Genomic DNA, 20,456 nt, shown 5'->3' with positions numbered 1-20,456 from the left:
CGTCCCCAACAAGAAAATTCACTAAACACCACAACTTCCCAAGAAAAGGGGGGTGTCCGCTCACAGCCACCATCCTGGTGGACAGGAAACACTCCTGCCCATCGCCAGCCCCATAGCCCAGAGCTGCCCCAGACAACCCAGTGTGACGGAAGTGCTTCAAATAACAGGCACACACCACAAAACTGGGCGTGGACATTAGCCTTCCCTGCAACCTCAGCTAATTGTCCCAGAGTTGGGAAGGTGGAGCAGTGTGAATTAACAAAGCCCCATTCAGCCATCATTTCAGCAGACTGGGAGCCTCCCTACACAGCCCAGCAGCCCAGAACTGCGCTGGGGGGACGGCATTCACCTGTGACATAGCACAGTCATCCCTCAACAGAGGACCCGGGGTGCACAACCTGGAAGAGGGGCCCACTTGAAAGTCTCAGGAGCCATACGCCAATACCAAGGACTTGTGGGTCAGTGGCAGAGACAAACTGTGGCAGGACTGAACTGAAGGATTAGACTATTGCAGCAGCTTTAAAACTCTAGGATCACCAGGGAGATTTGATTGTTAGCGCCACCCCCCCTCCCCAACTGCCCAGAAACACGCCCCACATACAGGGCAGGCAACACCAACTACACACGCAAGCTTGGTACACCAATTGGGCCCCACAAGACTCACTCCCCCACTCAAAAAAAAGGCTAAGCAGGGGAGAACTGGCTTGTGGAGAACAGGTGGCTCGTGGACGCCACCTGCTGGTTAGTTAGAGAAAGTGTACTCCACGAAGCTGTAGATCTGATAAATTAGAGATAAGGACTTCAATAGGTCTACAAACTCTAAAAGAACCCTATCAAGTTCAGCAAATGCCATGAGGCCAAAAACAACAGAAAATTATAAAGCATATGAAAAAACCAGACGATATGGATAACCCAAGCCCAAGCACCCAAATCAAAAGACCAGAAGAGACACAGCACCTAGAGCAGCTACTCAAAGAACTAAAGATGAGCAATGAGACCATAGTACGGGATATGAAGGAAATCAAGAAGACTCTAGAAGAGCATAAAGAAGACATTGCAAGACTAAATAAAAAAATGGATGATCTTATGGAAATTAAAGAAACTGTTGACCAAATTAAAAAGATTCTGGACACTCATAGTACAAGACTAGAGGAAGTTGAACAACGAATCAGTGACCTGGAAGATGACAGAATGGAAAATGAAAGCATAAAAGAAAGAATGGGGAAAAAAATTGAAAAAATCAAAATGGACCTCAGGGATATGATAGTTAATATAAAATGTCCAAATATAAGACTCATTGGTGTCCCAGAAGGGGAAGAAAAGGGTAAAGGTCTAGGAAGAGTATTCAAAGAAATTGTTGGGGAAAACTTCCCAAATCTTCTAAACAACATAAATACACAAATCATAAATGCTCAGCGAACTCCAAATAGAATAAATCCAAATAAACCCACTCCAAGACATATACTGATCACACTGTCAAACACAGAAGAGGAAAATAGCGGCTGCCCCAGCGGCAGCCGCCACCGCCTCGCCTTGTCCTCCACCCCCCAGCCCCTTCCTGGTCCACTCCCTCCCGCCCGCGCACCCCCGAGTAGTGAGTGGCCCCGCGTGGGGGCCGGTGGGTCCGGAGAGTCACCGCGGCGGCGCTGGGTGCTGTTTAAACCATGTTAAGAAGGATTTTGCAGAGGACTCCTGGGAGAGTTGGCTCTCAAGGTTCTGATTTAGATTCATCAGCAACTCCTATAAATACAGTGGATGTCAATAATGAAAGCTCTTCAGAGGGCTTCATATGTCCCCAGTGTATGAAATCTCTCGGATCTGCTGATGAACTTTTCAAGCACTATGAGGCTGTTCATGATGCTGGCAATGATTCCAGTCATGGCGGAGAGGCTAATCTTGCTCTGAAGCGAGATGATATAACACTACTAAGACAAGAGGTCCAAGACCTACAGGCTTCACTTAAGGAAGAAAAATGGTACTCAGAAGAATTAAAGAAAGAATTAGAAAAATTTCAGGGGCTCCAGCAGCAAGAGTCTAAATCTGATGGATTGGTGGCTGATTCATCAGCAGAACTACAGTCTTTAGAACAACAGTTAGAAGAAGCCCAAACAGAAAATTTCAATATTAAGCAAATGAAAGACTTATTTGAGCAGAAAGCAGCCCAACTGGCAACTGAAATTGCAGATATAAAGTCAAAGTATGATGAAGAAAAGAGTATTCGAGAAGCTGCTGAAGAAAAAGTGACACATCTGACAGAAGAGTTAAATAAAGAGACAGCTAAGATTCAAGATTTAAAGACTGAACTGCTTCAGAGACCTGGTATAGAAGATGTTGCTGTGCTCAAGAAAGAATTGGTCCAAGTTCAAACGCTAATGGACAACATGACCTTGGAACGTGAGAAAGAATCTGAAAAACTAAAAGATGAGTGCAAAAAGTTGCAAGCAGAATATGCTAACTCAGAGGTAATGAAGTTCAATGTGATCTACATTAACTTGTTTTGCATGTAATGTTGAATGAAGCTAGGATCTGAGATTTTTCTGAGTGGCCTAACAAAATAGTATTTGCCTTTCTTTAATTTGATCTGAGTAATAGTTGTATAACACTCGGTGTGCTCTGATAGTTAATATATTTTACCTTGGCTTCATAAAGCTAGACACATGGAGAAGAATGTTTACAAAAATGATTTAATAAATGATGTATATTGTGGGGAGGGAGATGATATTTCAACTTAAATTTACACAAGACTAGTGGATAAGTGGTCATTGGGTTTATCTCAATTTGGTAGGGGTAAGGGAAATATGATTTCATTTTCTGTATCTGTATTATTGATGTTATTTAGAGAAAATATTTAGAAAATATGTATTTTCTGATAGCCCTATTTCTTATTGATAAACTTATTGCATCATAGAGTTGAAAGAATCTTGAAAATCATCCAATCCAGCATTCCATCTAGGATTTGCTTTTTTAGCATCCCTGATAAGTAATCCATAACACTTGCTAGGTTGTGTGAGGGTACATATTTCTTCCCAAGTCATTCCTTCCATATTTAGGCAATTTTAAGTTTTAAAAAACTGTTTTTATATTGTGTTGACATTGTTTCCCTATAACTTACATGCACTGGTTCTAGTTCTCTTCTTAGGAATGACACAGAATAAATTTTTCTTTTTTTCCACGTGAAAAAAAAAAAAAAACACAGAAGAGAAGGAGAAAGTTCTGAAAGCAGCAAGAGAAAAGCAATTCACCACATACAAAGGAAACAGCATAAGACTAAGTAGTGACTACTCAGCAGCCACCATGGAGGCAAGAAGGCAGTGGCACGATATATTTAAAATTCTGAGTGAGAAAAATTTCCAGCCAAGAATACTTTATCCAGCAAAGCTCTCCTTCAAATTTGAGGGAGAGCTTAAATTTTTCACAGACAAACAAATGCTGAGAGAATTTCCTAACAAGAGACCTGCCCTACTGGAGATACTAAAGGGAGCCCTACAGACAGAGAAACAAAGACAGGACAGAGAGACTTGGAGAAAGGTTCAGTACTAAAGAGGTTCGGTATGGGTACAATAAAGGATATTAATAGAGAGAGGGGAAAAATATGGCAAACATAAACCAAAGGATAAGATGGCCGATTCAAGAAATGCCTTCATGGTTATAACGTTGAATGTAAATGGATTAAAGTCCCCAATTAAAAGATATAGATTCGCAGAATGGATAAAAAAAAATGAACCATCACTATGTTGCATACAAGAGACTCATCTTAGACACAGGGACACAAAGAAACTGAAAGTGAAAGGATGGAAAAAAATATTTCATGCAAGCTACAGCCAAAAGAAAGCAGGTGTAGCAATATTAATCTCAGATAAAATAGACTTCAAATGCAGGGATGTTTTGAGAGACAAAGAAGGCCACTACGTACTAATAAAAGGGGCAATTCAGCAAGAAGAAATAACAATCGTAAATGTCTATGCACCCAACCAAGGTGCCACAAAATACATGAGAGAAACACTGGCAAAACTAAAGGAAGCAATTGATGTTTCCACAATAATTGTGGGAGACTTCAACACATCACTCTCTCCTATAGATAGATCAACCAGACAGAAGACCAATAAGGAAACTGAAAACCTAAACAATCTGATAAATGAATTAGATTTAACAGACATATACAGGACATTACATCCCAAATCACCAGGATACACATACTTTTCTAGTGCTCACGGAACTTTCTCCAGAATAGATCATATGCTGGGACATAAAACAAGCCTCAATAAATTTAAAAAGATTGAAATTATTCAAAGCACATTCTCTGACCACAATGGAATACAATTAGAAGTCAATAACCATCAGAGACTTAGAAAATTCACAAATACCTGGAGGTTAAACAACACACTCCTAAACAATCAGTGGGTTAAAGAAGAAATAGCAAGAGAAATTGCTAAATATATAGAGACGAATGAAAATGAGAACACAACATACCAAAACCTATGGGATGCAGCAAAAGCAGTGCTAAGGGGGAAATTTATAGCACTAAACGCATATATTAAAAAGGAAGAAAGAGCCAAAATCAAAGAACTAATGGATCAACTGAAGAAGCTAGAAAATGAACAGCAAACCAATCCTAAACCAAGTAGAAGAAAAGAAATAACAAGGATTAAAGCAGAAATAAATGACATAGAGAACAAAAAAACAGTAGAGAGCATAAATATCACCAAAAGTTGGTTCTTTGAGAAGATCAACAAGATTGACAAGCCCCTAGCCAGACTGACAAAATCAAAAAGAGAGAAGACCCATATAAACAAAATAATGAATGAAAAAGGTGACATAACTGCAGATCCTGAAGAAACTAAAAAAATTATAAGAGGATATTATGAACAACTGTATGGCAACAAACTGGACAATGTAGAAGAAATGGACAATTTCCTGGAAACATATGAACAACCTAGACTGACCAGAGAAGAAATAGAAGACCTCAACCAACCCATCACAAGCAAAGAGATCCAATCAGTCATCAAAAATCTTCCCACAAATAAATGCCCAGGACCAGATGGCTTCACAGGGGAATTCTACCAAACTTTCCAGAAAGAACTGACACCAATCTTACTCAAACTCTTTCAAAACATTGAAGAAAATGGAACACTACCTAACTCATTTTATGAAGCTAACATCAATCTAATACCAAAACCAGGCAAAGATGCTACAAAAAAGGAAAACTACCGGCCAATCTCCCTAATGAATATAGATGCAAAAATCCTCAACAAAATACTTGCAAATCGAATCCAAAGACACATTAAAAAAATCATACACCATGACCAAGTGGGGTTCATTCCAGGCATGCAAGGATGGTTCAACATAAGAAAAACAATCAATGTATTACAACACATTAAAAACTCGAAAGGGAAAAATCAATTGATCATCTCAATAGATGCTGAAAAAGCATTTGACAAAATCCAACATCCCTTTTTGATAAAAACACTTCAAAAGGTAGGAATTGAAGGAAACTTCCTCAACATGATAAAGAGCATATATGAAAAACCCACAGCCAGCATAGTACTCAATGGTGAGAGACTGAAAGCCTTCCCTCTAAGATCAGGAACAAGACAAGGATGCCCGCTGTCACCACTGTTATTCAACATTGTGCTGGAAGTGCTAGCCAGGGCAATCCGGCAAGACAAAGAAATAAAAGGCATCCAAATTGGAAAAGAAGAAGTAAAACTGTCATTGTTTGCAGACGATATGATCTTATATCTAGAAAACCCTGAGAAATCGACGATACAGCTACTAGAGTTAATAAACAAATTTAGCAAAGTAGCGGGATACAAGATTAATGCACATAAGTCAGTAATGTTTCTATATGCTAGAAATGAACAAACTGAAGAGACACTCAAGAAAAAGATACCATTTTCAATAGCAACTAAAAAAATTAAGTACCTAGGAATAAACTTAACCAAAGATGTAAAAGACCTATACAAAGAAAACTACATAACTCTACTAAAAGAAATAGAAGGGGACCTTAAAAGATGGAAAAATATTCCATGTTCATGGATAGGAAGGCTAAATGTCGTTAAGATGTCAATTCTACCCAAACTCATCTACAGATTCAATGCAATCCCAATCAAAATTCCAACAACCTACTTTGCAGACTTGGAAAAGCTAGTTATCAAATTTATTTGGAAAGAGAAGATGCCTCGAATTGCTAAAGACACTCTAAAAAAGAAAAACGAAGTAGGAGAACTTACACTCCCTGACTTTGAAGCTTATTATAAAGCCACAGTTGCCAAAACAGCATGGTACTGGCACAAAGATAGACATATAGATCAATGGAATCGAATTGAGAATTCAGAGATAGACCCTCAGATCTATGGCCGACTGATCTTTGATAAGGCCCCCAAAGTCACTGAACTGAGTCATAATGGTCTTTTCAACAAATGGGGCTGGGAGAGTTGGATATCCATATCCAAAAGAATGAAAGAGGACCCCTACCTCACCCCCTACACAAAAATTAACTCAAAATGGACCAAAGATCTCAATATAAAAGAAAGTACCATAAAACTCCTAGAAGATAATGTAGGAAAACATCTTCAAGACCTTGTATTAGGCGGCCACTTCCTAGACTTTACACCAAAAGCACAAGCAACAAAAGAGAAAATAGATAAATGGGAACTCCTCAAGCTTAGAAGTTTCTGCACCTCAAAGGAATTTCTCAAAAAGGTAAAGAGGCAGCCAACTCAATGGGAAAAAATTTTTGGAAACCATGTATCTGACAAAAGACTGATATCTTGCATATACAAAGAAATCCTACAACTCAATGACAATAGTACAGACAGCCCAATTATAAAATGGGCAAAAGATATGAAAAGACAGTTCTCTGAAGAGGAAATACAAATGGCCAAGAAACACATGAAAAAATGTTCAGCTTCACTAGCTATTAGAGAGATGCAAATTAAAACCACAATGAGATACCATCTAACACCGGTTAGAATGGCTGCCATTAAACAAACAGGAAACTACAAATGCTGGAGGGGATGTGGAGAAATTGGAACTCTTATTCATTGTTGGTGGGACTGTATAATGGTTCAGCCACTCTGGAAGTCAGTCTGGCAGTTCCTTAGAAAACTAGATATAGAGTTACCATTCGATCCAGCGATTGCACTTCTCGGTATATACCCGGAAGATCGGAAAGCAGTGACACGAACAGATATCTGCACGCCAGTGTTCATAGCAGCATTATTCACAATTGCCAAGAGATGGAAACAACCCAAATGTCCTTCAACAGATGAGTGGATAAATAAAATGTGGTATATACACACGATGGAATACTACGCGGCAGTAAGAAGGAACGATCTCGTGAAACATATGACAACATGGATGAACCTTGAAGACATAATGCTGAGTGAAATAAGCCAGGCACAAAAAGAGAAATATTATATGCTACCACTAATGTGAACTTTGAAAAATGTAAAACAAATGGTTTATAATGTAGAATGTAGGGGAACTAGCAGTAGAGAGCAATTAAGGAAGGGGGAACAATATTCCAAGAAGAACAGATAAGCTATTTAACGTTCTGGGGATGCCCAGAAATGACTATGGTCTGTTAATTTCTGATGGATATAGTAGGAGCAAGTTCACAGAAAGGTTGCTATATTATGTAACTTTCTTGGGGTAAAGTAGGAACATGTTGGAAGTTAAGCAGTTATCTTAGGTTAGTTGTCTTTTTCTTACTCCCTTGTTATGGTCTCTTTGAAATGTTCTTTTATTGTATGTTTGTTTTCTTTTTAACTTTTTTTTTCATACAGTTGATTTAAAAAAGAAGGGAAAGTTAAAAAAAAAAAAAAAAGAAAGAAAGAAAGGAAAACAAGGAAAAAAAATGATGTAGTGCCCCCTTGAGGAGCCTATGGAGAATGCAGGGGTATTCGCCTACCCCACCTCCATGGTTGCTAACATGACCACAGACATAGGGGACTGGTGGTTTGGTGGGTTGAGCCCTCTACCATAAGTTTTACCCTTGGGAAGATGGTTGCTGCAAAGGAGAGGCTAGGCCTCCTTATATTTGTGCCTAAGAGTCTCCTCCTGAATGCCTCTTTGTTGCTCAGATGTGGCCCTCTCTCTCTGGCTAAGCCAACTTGAAAGGTGAAATCACTGCCCTCCCCGCTACGTGGGATCAGACACCCAGGGGAGTGAATCTCCCTGGCAACGTGGAATATGACTCCCGGGGAGGAATGTAGACCTGACATCGTGGGACGGAGAACATCTTCTTGACCAAAAGGGGGATGTGAAAGGAAATGAAATAAGCTTCAGTGTCAGAGAGATTCCAAAAGGAGCCGAGAGGTCACTCTGGTGGGCACTCTTATGCACACTTTAGACAACCCTTTTTAGGTTCTAAAGAATTGGGGTAGCTGGTGGTGGATACCTGAAACTATCAAACTACAACCCAAAACCCATGAATCTCGAAGACAGTTGTATAAAAATGTAGCTTATGAGGGGTGACAATGGGATTGGGAAAGCCATAAGGACCACACTCCACTTTGTCTAGTTTATGGATGGATGAGTAGAAAAATAGGGGAAGGAAACAAACAAACAAATAGACAAAGGTACCCAGTGTTCTTTTTTACTTCAATTGCTCTTTTTCACTCTAATTATTATTCTTGTTATTTTTGTGTGTGTGCTAATGAAGGTGTCAGGGATTGATTTAGGTGATGAATGTACAACTATGTAATGGTACTGTAAACAATCAAAAGTACGATTTGTTTTGTATGACTGCGTGGTATGTGAATATATCTCAATAAAAAAAAATTTCAATTAAAAAAAAAAAAAAAACTACACACAACCCTGGCAAATATAATTTCAGCTCTTTTCTCACACTGTGGTATCCTTTTACTTACTCTATACTTTGACAGAGAAAGAATGGAACAAGCTTCATTTTGATTCATGAATGTTGTTTTTATTCTAAATGCCTCATGTGAGGGGAATGCAAATGGACACAAGATATATGCAAATTCACTTGCATACTCAGAGAAGGCAAATGAGGCTTAGTTTTTAGTTAGACTCCTTGATCAGGCTCCCTGGGTGAGAAGGCTAAGGAAAGAGGTGTCTGTAACTGAATTACAGGGAATGTCGTGTTTGAGAAGGGAGAGGAGAGATGTTGGCTGCCATACAGCTCCCAGCATTCCAGAACCTGCATATAAAAGTGAGTGCAGCTGCCAAACAAGTGAAGGAGCTCAATGAAAGCAAGGCCTTCACTGGCATGAGGGTGCCCAGAGCACAGAATGCGTAGGGCAGGATAAAATGGAATCTCCAACTTTTCTTGACCCCAAATTCCACATAAATCTCTAAAGCACTAATTATGTCTCCCTTTCCCTATTTTACAAACAGGGCCAAGACTAGGGTATGGCAAGTGAAGCACAAAATTTAATGGGTGCCAAAAAACTCAGTAATCACTATAAATAATATTTTAATGTAATATATTTTTTAAAAATAAAACTTAATCTAAAGAAATTTATGATGAACAAAATTGCAGAATTTTAAATAAAGAAAGGATTGTATCTTGCACTTGCCTGACTCTGCTTCACCCACCTCAACCTAAACCTGGTCTCAATGAAATTTTGTTTTAAAAGCAGGTGGCGGGCCATACCTTGCCAATTTGATTTTTTTTAAAAAAATATTACCCTAAAAAATAATTGATCTTGATTACTGAGTTTTTTGGTACCCCTTTACATTTCCACCCAAGGTGAGTACCTCTCTTGCCTTACCCCTCCCCCCTCCCATTTCTTAAACCTTATGACGAGTCTGTTTGTGAATAGCTCCTGAACTTAGCTTAATATAATGAAAGTTGGGAAGATGCAGGACATACTGAATTTTGCAGAGAACTTTGCTCATTCTACCTTCTTTCTTTGGAACCATTTCCTGGCAGAACATTCTCAATTTTCTTTTAGTGTCATTTTCGTTGCTTCAACACTCTTTTTCCAAGTAGCCTCTTCTAAATTTCTTGACCCCAGCTATCCAAGTTTCTGTCATCTCAAAAAGTGCCTCAACAATTGTCATTTAGGATTAAGTTCATTTGGGAAAACATATTACACAACTTCAAAGTGTAGTTTATCATGGTTAAGGGAAACTGCCTGGAATGTCTGGCTCTTGTCTTCATTTCAATTTGTAACAAAAGTAAAAAGCACATTTAGATAAAAAAAAAAAAAAAGTGCCTCAATTCCTTCATTGATTTTAGATAACAAGGAGGAGAGAGAAATTTGCTTGGCTTATGATAGAGTTTCTTATGACTGAATAATGTCCATGGACAAGGTACCTAAGGTGGCTGGCTTAGAAGAGTGGACATTGTGTACGCCATGTTGGAGACATGTTAAAATATCCCTGAGGTACTTATTCCTGTGCTGTGTTTGATAAAAGAGAGGATTTATTTATTTTGGGTGTCTTAGCATTTATATTCTCTTCCAGATTTTGTATTACAGAGTAGTAGCATCATAAACATTTTAGAATTTTATACATTCAACTCTGTATACTCAGTGAGAGAGAGGGAGGGAAGGAGAGAAAGAAAAGGGAAGAGAATTTAAATATGAAGGTAAATCTTAGTCATTCTCCTACATGAGGATACATCCCAGAGTAAGCATAAGAAGAGAGATGTGAATCTGTTGTTTCCTTACAAAAATATGTACATAAAGCTATACTTTATAAGCAATTTAAGGAATTTTTAGGGTAATTTGTCTATATTTCATTTTTTCCTTACATGTTGATGTGGGAATCTACCTTCCATTAAATGCTACTCCATGTATAGTAATATATGATTGTTGCTATTGTATTTTGTGATAGGGTTTTTCAATTGTCTAATGCATTTGAATTCTCTTCACCCAACTAAATTGGCCTTTCATAAAAGGTGTGGGGTCATACCTCTTACACAAGTGTTGCCCTTAACCTTTTCTCTTCAGAGCATTTGCTTGCAAACGGTACTATTAAAACCATGGACTAGAGGTAAACTGCCTGGGTTCAGATCCTAGCTCCACCAGTTGTTAGCCTGGGGACCTTGGACATGTTCCTTAATATCACTCTTATCCCCAGTTTTTTCTTGTTTGTAGATAACAAACAGATAAATTTTAAGGGATAATAATAACCCATAAAATGCCAGCTCTGGCACTGGTGCTCAAAGGTTTTAGTAGCTTGGCAAAAAGACCATAGAAGCAATTTTCTCCTATTTTCATTTTTCTCACTCTCTTATCTGGTTGGTGCTTAGTCCTCATTGTACCAGATTTCTTAGGGGGAAAGACCCATTACTCTTCCAATTATTTTATTTCTCTTCTCCTCTTGGCAAAAACTTAGACAAAGATAAAAAGAGAATTGTGGCTATATTGTGCACATATCCTTTTCTAATCAGGGGCTTCCCTGGCAGTTAGCTTTTCAGCTTTCAGCTGAGAAATGCCCTATCTTTTACCTCCCCCCCTTTCTAATCATTTGCTTAATATCATTATAATTAGTTTCTCTAGAGCAGAAGTTAGAAAACTATGGCCCACAGGCCAGTTGCCTATTTTTGTAAATAAAATTTTATTGGAACACAGCCATGCCCATTTGCTTACCTGTTGTCTATGGCTGCTTTCCTGCTACAGTGTCAGAGTTGAGTAGTTGCAACAGACTGTAAGACCACAGCCCGAAATGTTTACTATCTCGTTCTCTCAGAAAAAATTTGCAGCCCCCTTCTCAAGAGCTGTTCTGCAGCTTTCAGCTTTGCATTAGTTAGTATAGCTGAGTAAAAAGTTACCCCCAAACTTTTCAGCTTAAAGCAACAGATATTTATTATCTCATGGTTCTGTGCATTAAGAATTTGGGAGTAGTTTAGCTGCATGTTTCTATCTCAGGATTTCTCATGAGGTTGCAGTCAAGAGGTTAGACAAGAGTGCAGTTATCTGAAGGCTTCACTGGGGCTGAAAAATCCACTCCCAAGATGGCTCACTTACCTGATCATTAGCAGAAGGCATTAGTTCCTTGCTGGGTGTTGGCAGGAATCTCAGTTCCTTGTCACCTGGACCTCTCCACAGGCCTCCATGAGTATCCTCACAGCATAGAAGTTGGCTTCCCCCAGAGCAAGGGATCTGTGAGAGAGCAAGGAGAAAGCTGCAACAGCTTTTTATGACCTGGTCTCAGAAGTCACACGCCATTTTTTCTGCCATACTCTGTTTGTTAGAAGGAAGTTACTAAGTCCAGTCCACACTCAGAGAGGAATTAATTGTCACCTTTTAAAGGAAAGTGTATCAAAGAATTTGTGGACATATTTTTAAATCACAAAGCTTAAGTCAAACAATAGAAAGTGTTTTTAAAAAGGCCTAGAACAGGAGTTGGTAAATTTTATCTGATAAGAGCCAGTAAATAAATATTCTTGGCTTTGCAGGCCATTTGGTCTTTTGCAACTACTCAACTCTGCTGTTGTAGTAGGAAAACTGTTATAGACAAATGAATGGGCGTGGCTGTTTTCCAATAAAACTTTACTAACAAAAGTAGGCAGTTTGGATTTGGTCCATGGGCTGTAATTTGCCAACCCTGGTCTAAAATCCTTTTTTCAAGAACACAAATGAAAAAGTAGACTCATAGTTTAAGGCTAGAGATATAATGTGCATCTTTGACCCCACTTAACCAGGTTGTAAGCTCCTTCAGGTTCTTTTTATTCTCTTTATTCTTTTTTAGCATTTAATAAAGTTCTGGGCATGTAGATGCTATTCAATTAATACTTACTTCTTATTTAATGGCTTCATAGTATTTCGTTGAATGAATTCTGGTCTTCTGTTAGCAGAAGCTGTAATAAATATGCTTCTACATACATCTTTGTGCACATATATGGTATATTCCAGGAAAGATTCCTAGAAGTATAAGTGTATGGTCAAAGGTTATATGCGCACTTAATCTGACAAAAAAAGTTACAAATTAAAGTTGTTAAATTTATTTTACTTATGTATAATATTTCAGGACAAAAAAGGAATTAAAGTGCCTTGAACTTTGTTTATAGACTTGTGTTTCCTGAGTTATCTTCATAGAACCCTGTATGGTCTTTCTACACAAAGAACAAGTACAATTGAATGCTGATGACCAGTGTACTTATTATCAACGTGGGGTCTGGAGGTCATAGAACAGACGGAAATGAAATATGTCTCCCATCACCATGATTTCAGACACTTCTTGAGACGCTTCATAGAACCTTTAGATTCTTCAGAGCAAAATACAGAAACCACCAGTAGCACCACCCCTGACACATCAAAAATTCCTATCCTGAAATCCTTGTTAAAACACAAACATATTCAGGAGGCAATTTACTCCCTTACCTCACTGTCATGTCAGTGTATCCTATGGAAAGTGCCAAGGAATTGGCCTTGCATCAGTGCACCAAGAAAGTATGACATTTTAAAGAGTCATTCTTAATGAAAAGAATTGTTGGAGTGGCAGAAGGGAGGAAAGGAAGAGACTAAAATGTATTAAGTACTTACTATGTATCAGATTCTTTATTCTTGTTCCCTCTTAAAGTAGATATTAGATCATGATTGAATAGATCATTTAATAATGATTTCCTCTTAAACTAGATGAGGAAACATTCCCAGAATATTTATTGCCTTTCTGGTCATATAGTAAATGGTGATCTAGTAAATGGCAGTCAGGATTGATTTGAACCTGGGTCTTTCTACTCCAATGCTCTTTCTACCGTGTTACACTGCTTCCCGGTGTGCTCAGAATGCATTAATATCCTCAAGAAAGAGACGTAGAAGACTCTAAAGCACTGATTTCCCTTGCCTAGCCTGAGATGCTAGTAAATTTCAGGAAAATTTCAGCCACTGTTCTGTTTTGCTCTGTCAAAGAAGAGGCAGGACTGGTCCATCTGAAAGCAAACTCTAGCAGGTAAAGTGAAGCTAGCAGAAGAGATGGGATAGCAAGAAGTAATTATCTTGACCTAGAGTTGAAAGAAATGAAATGATTAAATTTAGTCATTTTCTGTGGTCACTCTACTAATTATTGGAAATAAAAAGGGAGAAAAGAAAGAGAAGGCAAATGGGAAAGGAAAAGGGTGGAGGTGGGGGCAAACACCTGAGAAGTATAAAACTATTTGCTATTTATGGTTCCAATTAGGTAAAATTAAAACTGAAACTTCTTTGCTTTGCTTCTTATGATTTGACTTTAGGGAAAAATCTCTTTTACTTTATTTCAGTTTCTCTACTGAATATTAGAAACAAACTTTGTGGTTGTAATAACTACTGCTTCTCCTGTCCCAAGGGATTGTTTCTGGATTGCATTTCTTTCTAAGACTCAAATGTATATTATAATAAAAAAAAATTGAAGTAAAATTTCATTAGTTTGGACTCCAGTAATTCAGAATTTAAATAAAAATCAGCCATAGGTTGGGCTGAAATTTGTTGTGTTATTGAGAATATAGATTTAAAAAAAGCAATGAAGTCATTGAAAAAAACAGAATAGTGATATTTACCTTATTTTAAGGGAATTAGTTCCTGGTAAGCAATTTAACATTTCATATTCACTGTTTCAGTCAGAATTCAGGAAAAAAAAAAAAAGAGTTGAACTTATTCAGTAGGGAAACTCTTGTTTACATGACATTAAATAACAATTGCATCAATCCCTAAGGGAATATTACACAGCCTTAGATCAACTTTTTTGGGGGAAGTTGAAATGAAAGGTTAAAAAATAATTTTTTAGAAGCCATCTCAAATGGGAAGTAGAAGAGAATTAAACTCTAGAAAATATTATTGGAATTAGTACATAAGAGGTTTTTTGGTGACATCAAGAGGTTAGTTTGGGTAGTGTGGTGTGAATGGAAGCAGAATTTTAGGGATTTAAGGATTGATGAAGTAGTAAGGAAATGGAGGCTTCTAGAGATCATTTATTCAAAAAATTTGGCAGGGAAAGGAGAAAACATTACAGTAGCAATGGAGGGAAAGCAATAAGTACAAGGGAAGATTTTTGCAAAAAGTGAGAGGTTTCTGCATGTTTGAAGGCAGAGAAAGAAGACTGTGCTAGAGAGGGATGGGAAAGAATACGATTAAAGGACTGGATAGAAAAGAAAAAAATTAGTACATCGGACTAGATCAAAATAAAAGTGTCTGCTCTTTGAAGATACTGCTAAGAAAATGAAGAGAGAAGTCACAGACTGGAAAGAAACATTTGCAAAGCTCATATCTGATTAAGTACAGGTAACCTTAATAAATAAAAGACTATAAAGAAAAGACTCTCAAAACAATTGAACAGACACTCCACAAAAGAAGATAAACAGATGGCAGATAAGCACATGAAAAGATGTTCAACATCATTAGTCATTAGGAAAATGCAAATTATAACTATAATGGAGTACCATTACCCCCCTATTAGAATGGCTCAATAAAAAAAATCTGACAATATCAAATGCTGGCAAGGATGCAAAGTAGCTAGAACTCTCATGCATTGCTGGTGGGAGGGCCAAATAGTACAATTACTTTGGACAACAATTTGGCAATTTCCTATAAAGTTAAACATACATTTATGATATGATCCAGCAATCCCACTTCTAGATATTTATCCAAGAGAAATAGAGACACAGGCCTACACAAAAAATTCTTTGGAGATATTTATAGTAGCTTTACTCATATTTTCCCCAAACTAGAAACAACCCAAATATCGATCAATTCATAAATAGATAAACAAATTGTGGCAAACATATACAATGGAATACTGTTCAGCAATAAAAAGGAACAAAGTACTGATATATGCAACAAAATAAATTATTTTCAAAAGCATTATGCTCTGCAAAAGAAGCCAGATTCAGAAAACTAGATACTGTATTACTCCATTTGTATGACATTCTGGAATAGGCAAAGCTATAGGGTCAGTAATCAAATTATCAGATGCCAGGGTCTGGGGGTGGAGGAGATTGACTGCAAGAGGCACAAGGAAACATTTTAGGGTGATGGAAATAGTCTTTATCTTGATTATTGTAATGGCTACACAACTGCTGAAGTTTGTCAAAATTCTTAGAACTTTGCATCTTAAAAGGGTGAATTTTTAGATACGTAAATTTTACCTCAATAAATACGAAAACAATTGTAAGGGCTGGTTAGGGAATATTTCCTTGGCAAACAGGAGTACTACTTTAGCATGCTTGCTTTTTCTGGCCTTAAAGCTTTTGCTTACATGTCCCCCCATTTCCCTGAATAACTCCTCCTTTGGGTTTCAGTGAAGCATTATTTCTCTCCAGAAAGCTTTCCCTTGCCCTTTAGACTAAGTTTTCCTTCTGTGTGCTCTCATACTTTTATTCTCCCTACTATGGGGTATATCATACTATATTGTAAATGCTTGTTTAATTACCTGCCCCCCCCCCCTTATTCTGTGAGCTCCTTAAGGGCAGGAATAGCATGTCTTTGTTACCTTGTGTATCCTTCATTTAACACAGAGTCTGGAAGAATATTTGTTGAATGGATGGGGAGAAAGAAAAAAATTTGGAATGGCTCAATGAAGAATTGAATATTAAATAGATAGGGAATAAAAATATTTGTAAATAATTCCCAAAACTGCGTCTCCAGTTCTGATCTCTAACCTATGTTCTACCATCATAATTCTGATTGTCTGGTTGGTATTTTCAAATGGATGTCCTACTTTTATGTTAGCTTTAATATTACTAAACAGAAGTAATTATTTCTCCCTCCTCAATTTCATTCAAATTGTCTTCTTTTCCCAGTTGTTCTATTTCTGTCAAGTGGTACCTCTGTTCTTTATAGTTTTCTGAAGGAGAAACCCTAGAATCACATTTAACTTTTCCTTCTACTTTCTCTATTATCTAATTTGATATCAAAATTTGTAGATTCTTCTTTTTAAAATGCTTCTCATTCACATTTGCTTTTCCATTCCCATTGATGTTCTTAGAGCTAAGTCTGGTCAGAGAGGCAGACACCAAAAAAGGAACCATACATCTCATATGTAACTATGACTTGTGATAAATACTATGGAGGAAATAAATGGAGGGCTGTTATAAAGAACTATGGGATGGGGGAAGACCTAATCTAGATAGGGTGGTAAGGAAAACTTCTTTGTGAGACCTGAAGAATGAGAGGGAGCCAGCAATGGGAGTAATAGAAGGAAGACATATTGAATTGAAGGAAAAGAACAAGCAAGGATTTTGAGATAGAAATGGATTTGGTGTTCAATTATAGGCTGTTCAAGGAACTGAAAGAAGACTTGTAGCTGAAGGGCAGTGAGAAACGGGGAAGAGTGGCATGAGAAGAGATTGGATAAGCAGGCAGGGGCCAGATCATGCTCAGTGTTGTATATTATGGTAAAGGGTTTGGATATTATAGTTTCTAATGGGAAGCTGCTGATGGATTTTAATCAAGGGAATAAGATAATGGAAGAAGTAATGGCAAGGAAGAAAATTGCTAAGCATGTGAACATATCTAAATAAGCATTGACTGTAAACAATATCAACAATGATATTAATGTCTAAATTTGGAAGATGTTAAAACTAATATACTAGATGGCAATACTGAGCAAGGTGGGAAGGAGACGGTTTGGAGATAAACTTTCTAAGACCATTGATCATTCAGGAAGATAACATAAATTGATTAACTAGATTTTCTAGCATACATATTAAAAATGTAAGGGTAAGGGAAGATGGCGGATTAGGAGAGACAGAGCAAAATTCTCCTCCATGAAAAACACTAGATAAAGGATAGAAAGCACTCCAGAACAGCAGTTCCAGTGTTCCAGTGGCTGGGCAGGGACTTCTATACTACATAGTGACTATGTACTTGAAGAAGCCAAGAGACTGCATTTAAGACTGGTGAGTGTTCAGCTCAGAACGCTGCTGGGGAATGGGCAGTTGGAGCAGGCTGATGAGTGCAGAGGGGAGCAGCCTTCCATGCCCCAGGCAACCTCCTCAGCACTTGGCTCAGGTGATAATCCTTCACAGACCCACAGCCCAAAGCCCCTGTACCAGGAACTGGTGGTTGGAGCAAGCAGATGAACGTGGAAGGGGGCAGCTTTCCATGCCCTGTGCAGCCATCTTTGCAATTGGCTGGGGAGATAGCCCACAGTCCCACAACTGAGGGCTCCCTTGAGGGAATTCAGGATTCAGTAGGCTTGTGACAGCATCCACACTTCCTCCATAGAAGCCTGCTTTGTGCACAGCCTAGATGCAAGGGCACCACCTGGAAGTGCCAGGAGCCCTCCCCCCAATCCCAAGGACTCACAGGCGAATGGCAGACAGGGACTGTGGGGCATTTGAGCTGGAAGGTGAGACGCACAGCTCTGCAGCCCCAGACTACTCCACCCTCCACCCCTGGAATGGTCAGGACCACTGTGTCCTAGAACGGACTTCCTGCCAAACTGTGCAGGGCATGCCCCCCACCCACAGTGCTGGCAGTCCCCAGTGCACAGGGTAAACAGGTGCACTGATGGACTTCCACATAGTTTGGACCTCCATTCAGTGCACAAAAGAAGTTGGGGAGAACTGGCCTGAGGGTAAGGGGTGGCTCAAGAGTGCCATCTGCTGGTAGGTCAGGGAAAGAGCACTCCACCAAGCTATAGCTCTGCCAAATTATAGATAAATGTAAAAGTAATTTGGCAGCTCACACTTGGAGACCCTTGGAGATGCAGACAGAAGGATGTTTGGAGATGGTAAGCTAAGAGGTGAAGTCCAGAGTTTGCCCTGGAGAAGCTGAGAGAAGACCCCCAGACACCTAGAGAGAAATGTCCTGGGATAAAGAAGCAAGGATGCACAAGATCTGAGAGAGAGGAGCTGAAACACAACTTGGGATCAGCAGACGCCAGCCACATGCCTTCCCAGTTGACAGAGGTGTTCCGGACACCATCAGCCTTTCTGCAGTGAAGGTATCCTCTTGTTGACGCCTTAGTTTGGACACTTTTATGGCCTTTGGACTGTAAATTTGTAATCAAATAAACCCCATTTATAGAAGCCATTAAAAAAAAAAGTAATCTGGCATATCCTAAAAGAATCCTATCAAGATGAGCAAATACCAAGAGGTCAAAAACAACAGAAAATTATAAAGCATATGAAGAAACCAGAAGCATTTGGATAACCCAAATGTCCAAATTAAAAAGCTAGAGGAGACATAGAACTTGGAGCAATTAATAAAAGAAGTACACACAAACGTCAATGTCATGGCTCAGGATATGAAGGACATGAAGAAGACCCTAGAAGAGCATAAAGAAGAATTTCCAAGAGTAATAAAATAGTGGATCTTATGGAAGTAAAAGATACTGTTGATCAAATTAAAAATATTCCTGAGACACATAACAGCAGATTTGAAGAGGCAGAGGAACAAATTAGTGAACATGAGGACAGGATGATGGAAAGTGAAAGCACAGAAGAATGAATGGTGAAAAAAATAGAAAAATTTGAAATGGATCTCAGGGAAATGATGGACAACATGAAGTGCACAAATATAGGAATCATTGGTGTCCCAGAAGAGGAAAAGAAGGGTAAAGGGCTAGGAAGAGTATTTGAAGACATTGTTGGGAAAAACTTCCCAACCCTTCTAAATGACATAAATATGCAAATCAAAGATGCCCAATGAACTCCAAATAGAATAAATCCAAATCAACCCACTCTGAGACATATTTTGATCAGATTATCAAATGCTAAACAGAAGAAGAAAGTTCTGAAAGCAGCAAGGGAGAAGCTATTGACCCTATACAAGGGAAACAACAGAAGACTAAGTACTGACTGCTCAGCGGGCACCATTGAGGCGAGAAGGCAGTGATATGACATACTTAAAATTCTGAAAGAGAAAAATTGCTAGCCAAGAATTCTTTATCCAGCAAAGTTTAAAATTAAAAAAAAAAAATGCTGAGAGAATTTGTTAACAAGAGGCCTGCCCTACAAGAAATACTAAAGGGAGCTCTACTGACTAAGAAAAAAGACAGGAGAGAGAGGCTTGGGGAAGGGCAACTTAAAGGAAATAAAGAGAGAGATGGAAAAATGGATCTCACAAATAAAAACCAAAGGATAAGATGGCTGATTGAAGAGCTGTCTTCACAGTAATAGCATTGAATGTGAATGGATTAAACTCACCAATTAAAAGATACAGATTGACAGAATGGATTAAAAAATATGAACCATCAGTATGCTGTCTACACTAATGTGAACTCCATGAAAAATGTAAAATAATTATATTATAGAATACAGGGGACCTAGAGATAGACAGCAACTAGTGAAAGGGAAATGATAGTCTAATAAGAACAGATAGATATTGAGAGTAATCTTAATGATATGGGAATGCTCAGGAATGACTTTGGTTTTTTAATTTTCTTGGAGTATGGTAGGAATGTGTTGGCAGCAATGTAGTATTTTAGATTATTTGTTTTTATTATTCTTTTGCTTTATTTTTTTTGAATTATTTTATTTTTGTTTTTTTAAATTTTTGTGATAAATAAAGTATTTAAAAAATATACTGTTTACAAGAGACTCATCTTAGACCCAGCAACGC

General features: G+C 38.2%; 2 protein-coding genes across 6 annotated transcripts in view; both read left to right on the top strand.

Annotated features, from left to right (window-relative positions):
• Positions 1 to 20,456, top strand: part of NRG2 (neuregulin 2) — a 340,647-nt gene that overhangs the window by 72,301 nt on the left and 247,890 nt on the right. The window lies entirely within an intron of this gene.
• On the top strand, positions 1,456 to 2,596 carry LOC119508595 (early endosome antigen 1-like). The gene has a single exon (XM_037802318.1). The coding sequence runs from the start codon at positions 1,665 to 1,667 to the stop codon at positions 2,505 to 2,507; it is 843 nt and encodes a 280-aa protein (XP_037658246.1). The 5' UTR covers positions 1,456 to 1,664; the 3' UTR covers positions 2,508 to 2,596.

This window comes from Choloepus didactylus, chromosome 13 (assembly GCF_015220235.1).
Source record: "Choloepus didactylus isolate mChoDid1 chromosome 13, mChoDid1.pri, whole genome shotgun sequence".
In the NCBI taxonomy this organism is placed as follows: Eukaryota; Metazoa; Chordata; class Mammalia; order Pilosa; family Megalonychidae; genus Choloepus; species Choloepus didactylus.
This window is presented reverse-complemented; position numbering and strand designations above follow the sequence as displayed.

What these genes read in the sequence shown, in the direction of transcription:
- LOC119508595 (XM_037802318.1), top strand. Translation starts at nt 1,665, where the DNA reads ATGTTAAGAAGGATTTTGCAGAGGACTCCTGGGAGAGTTGGCTCTCAA.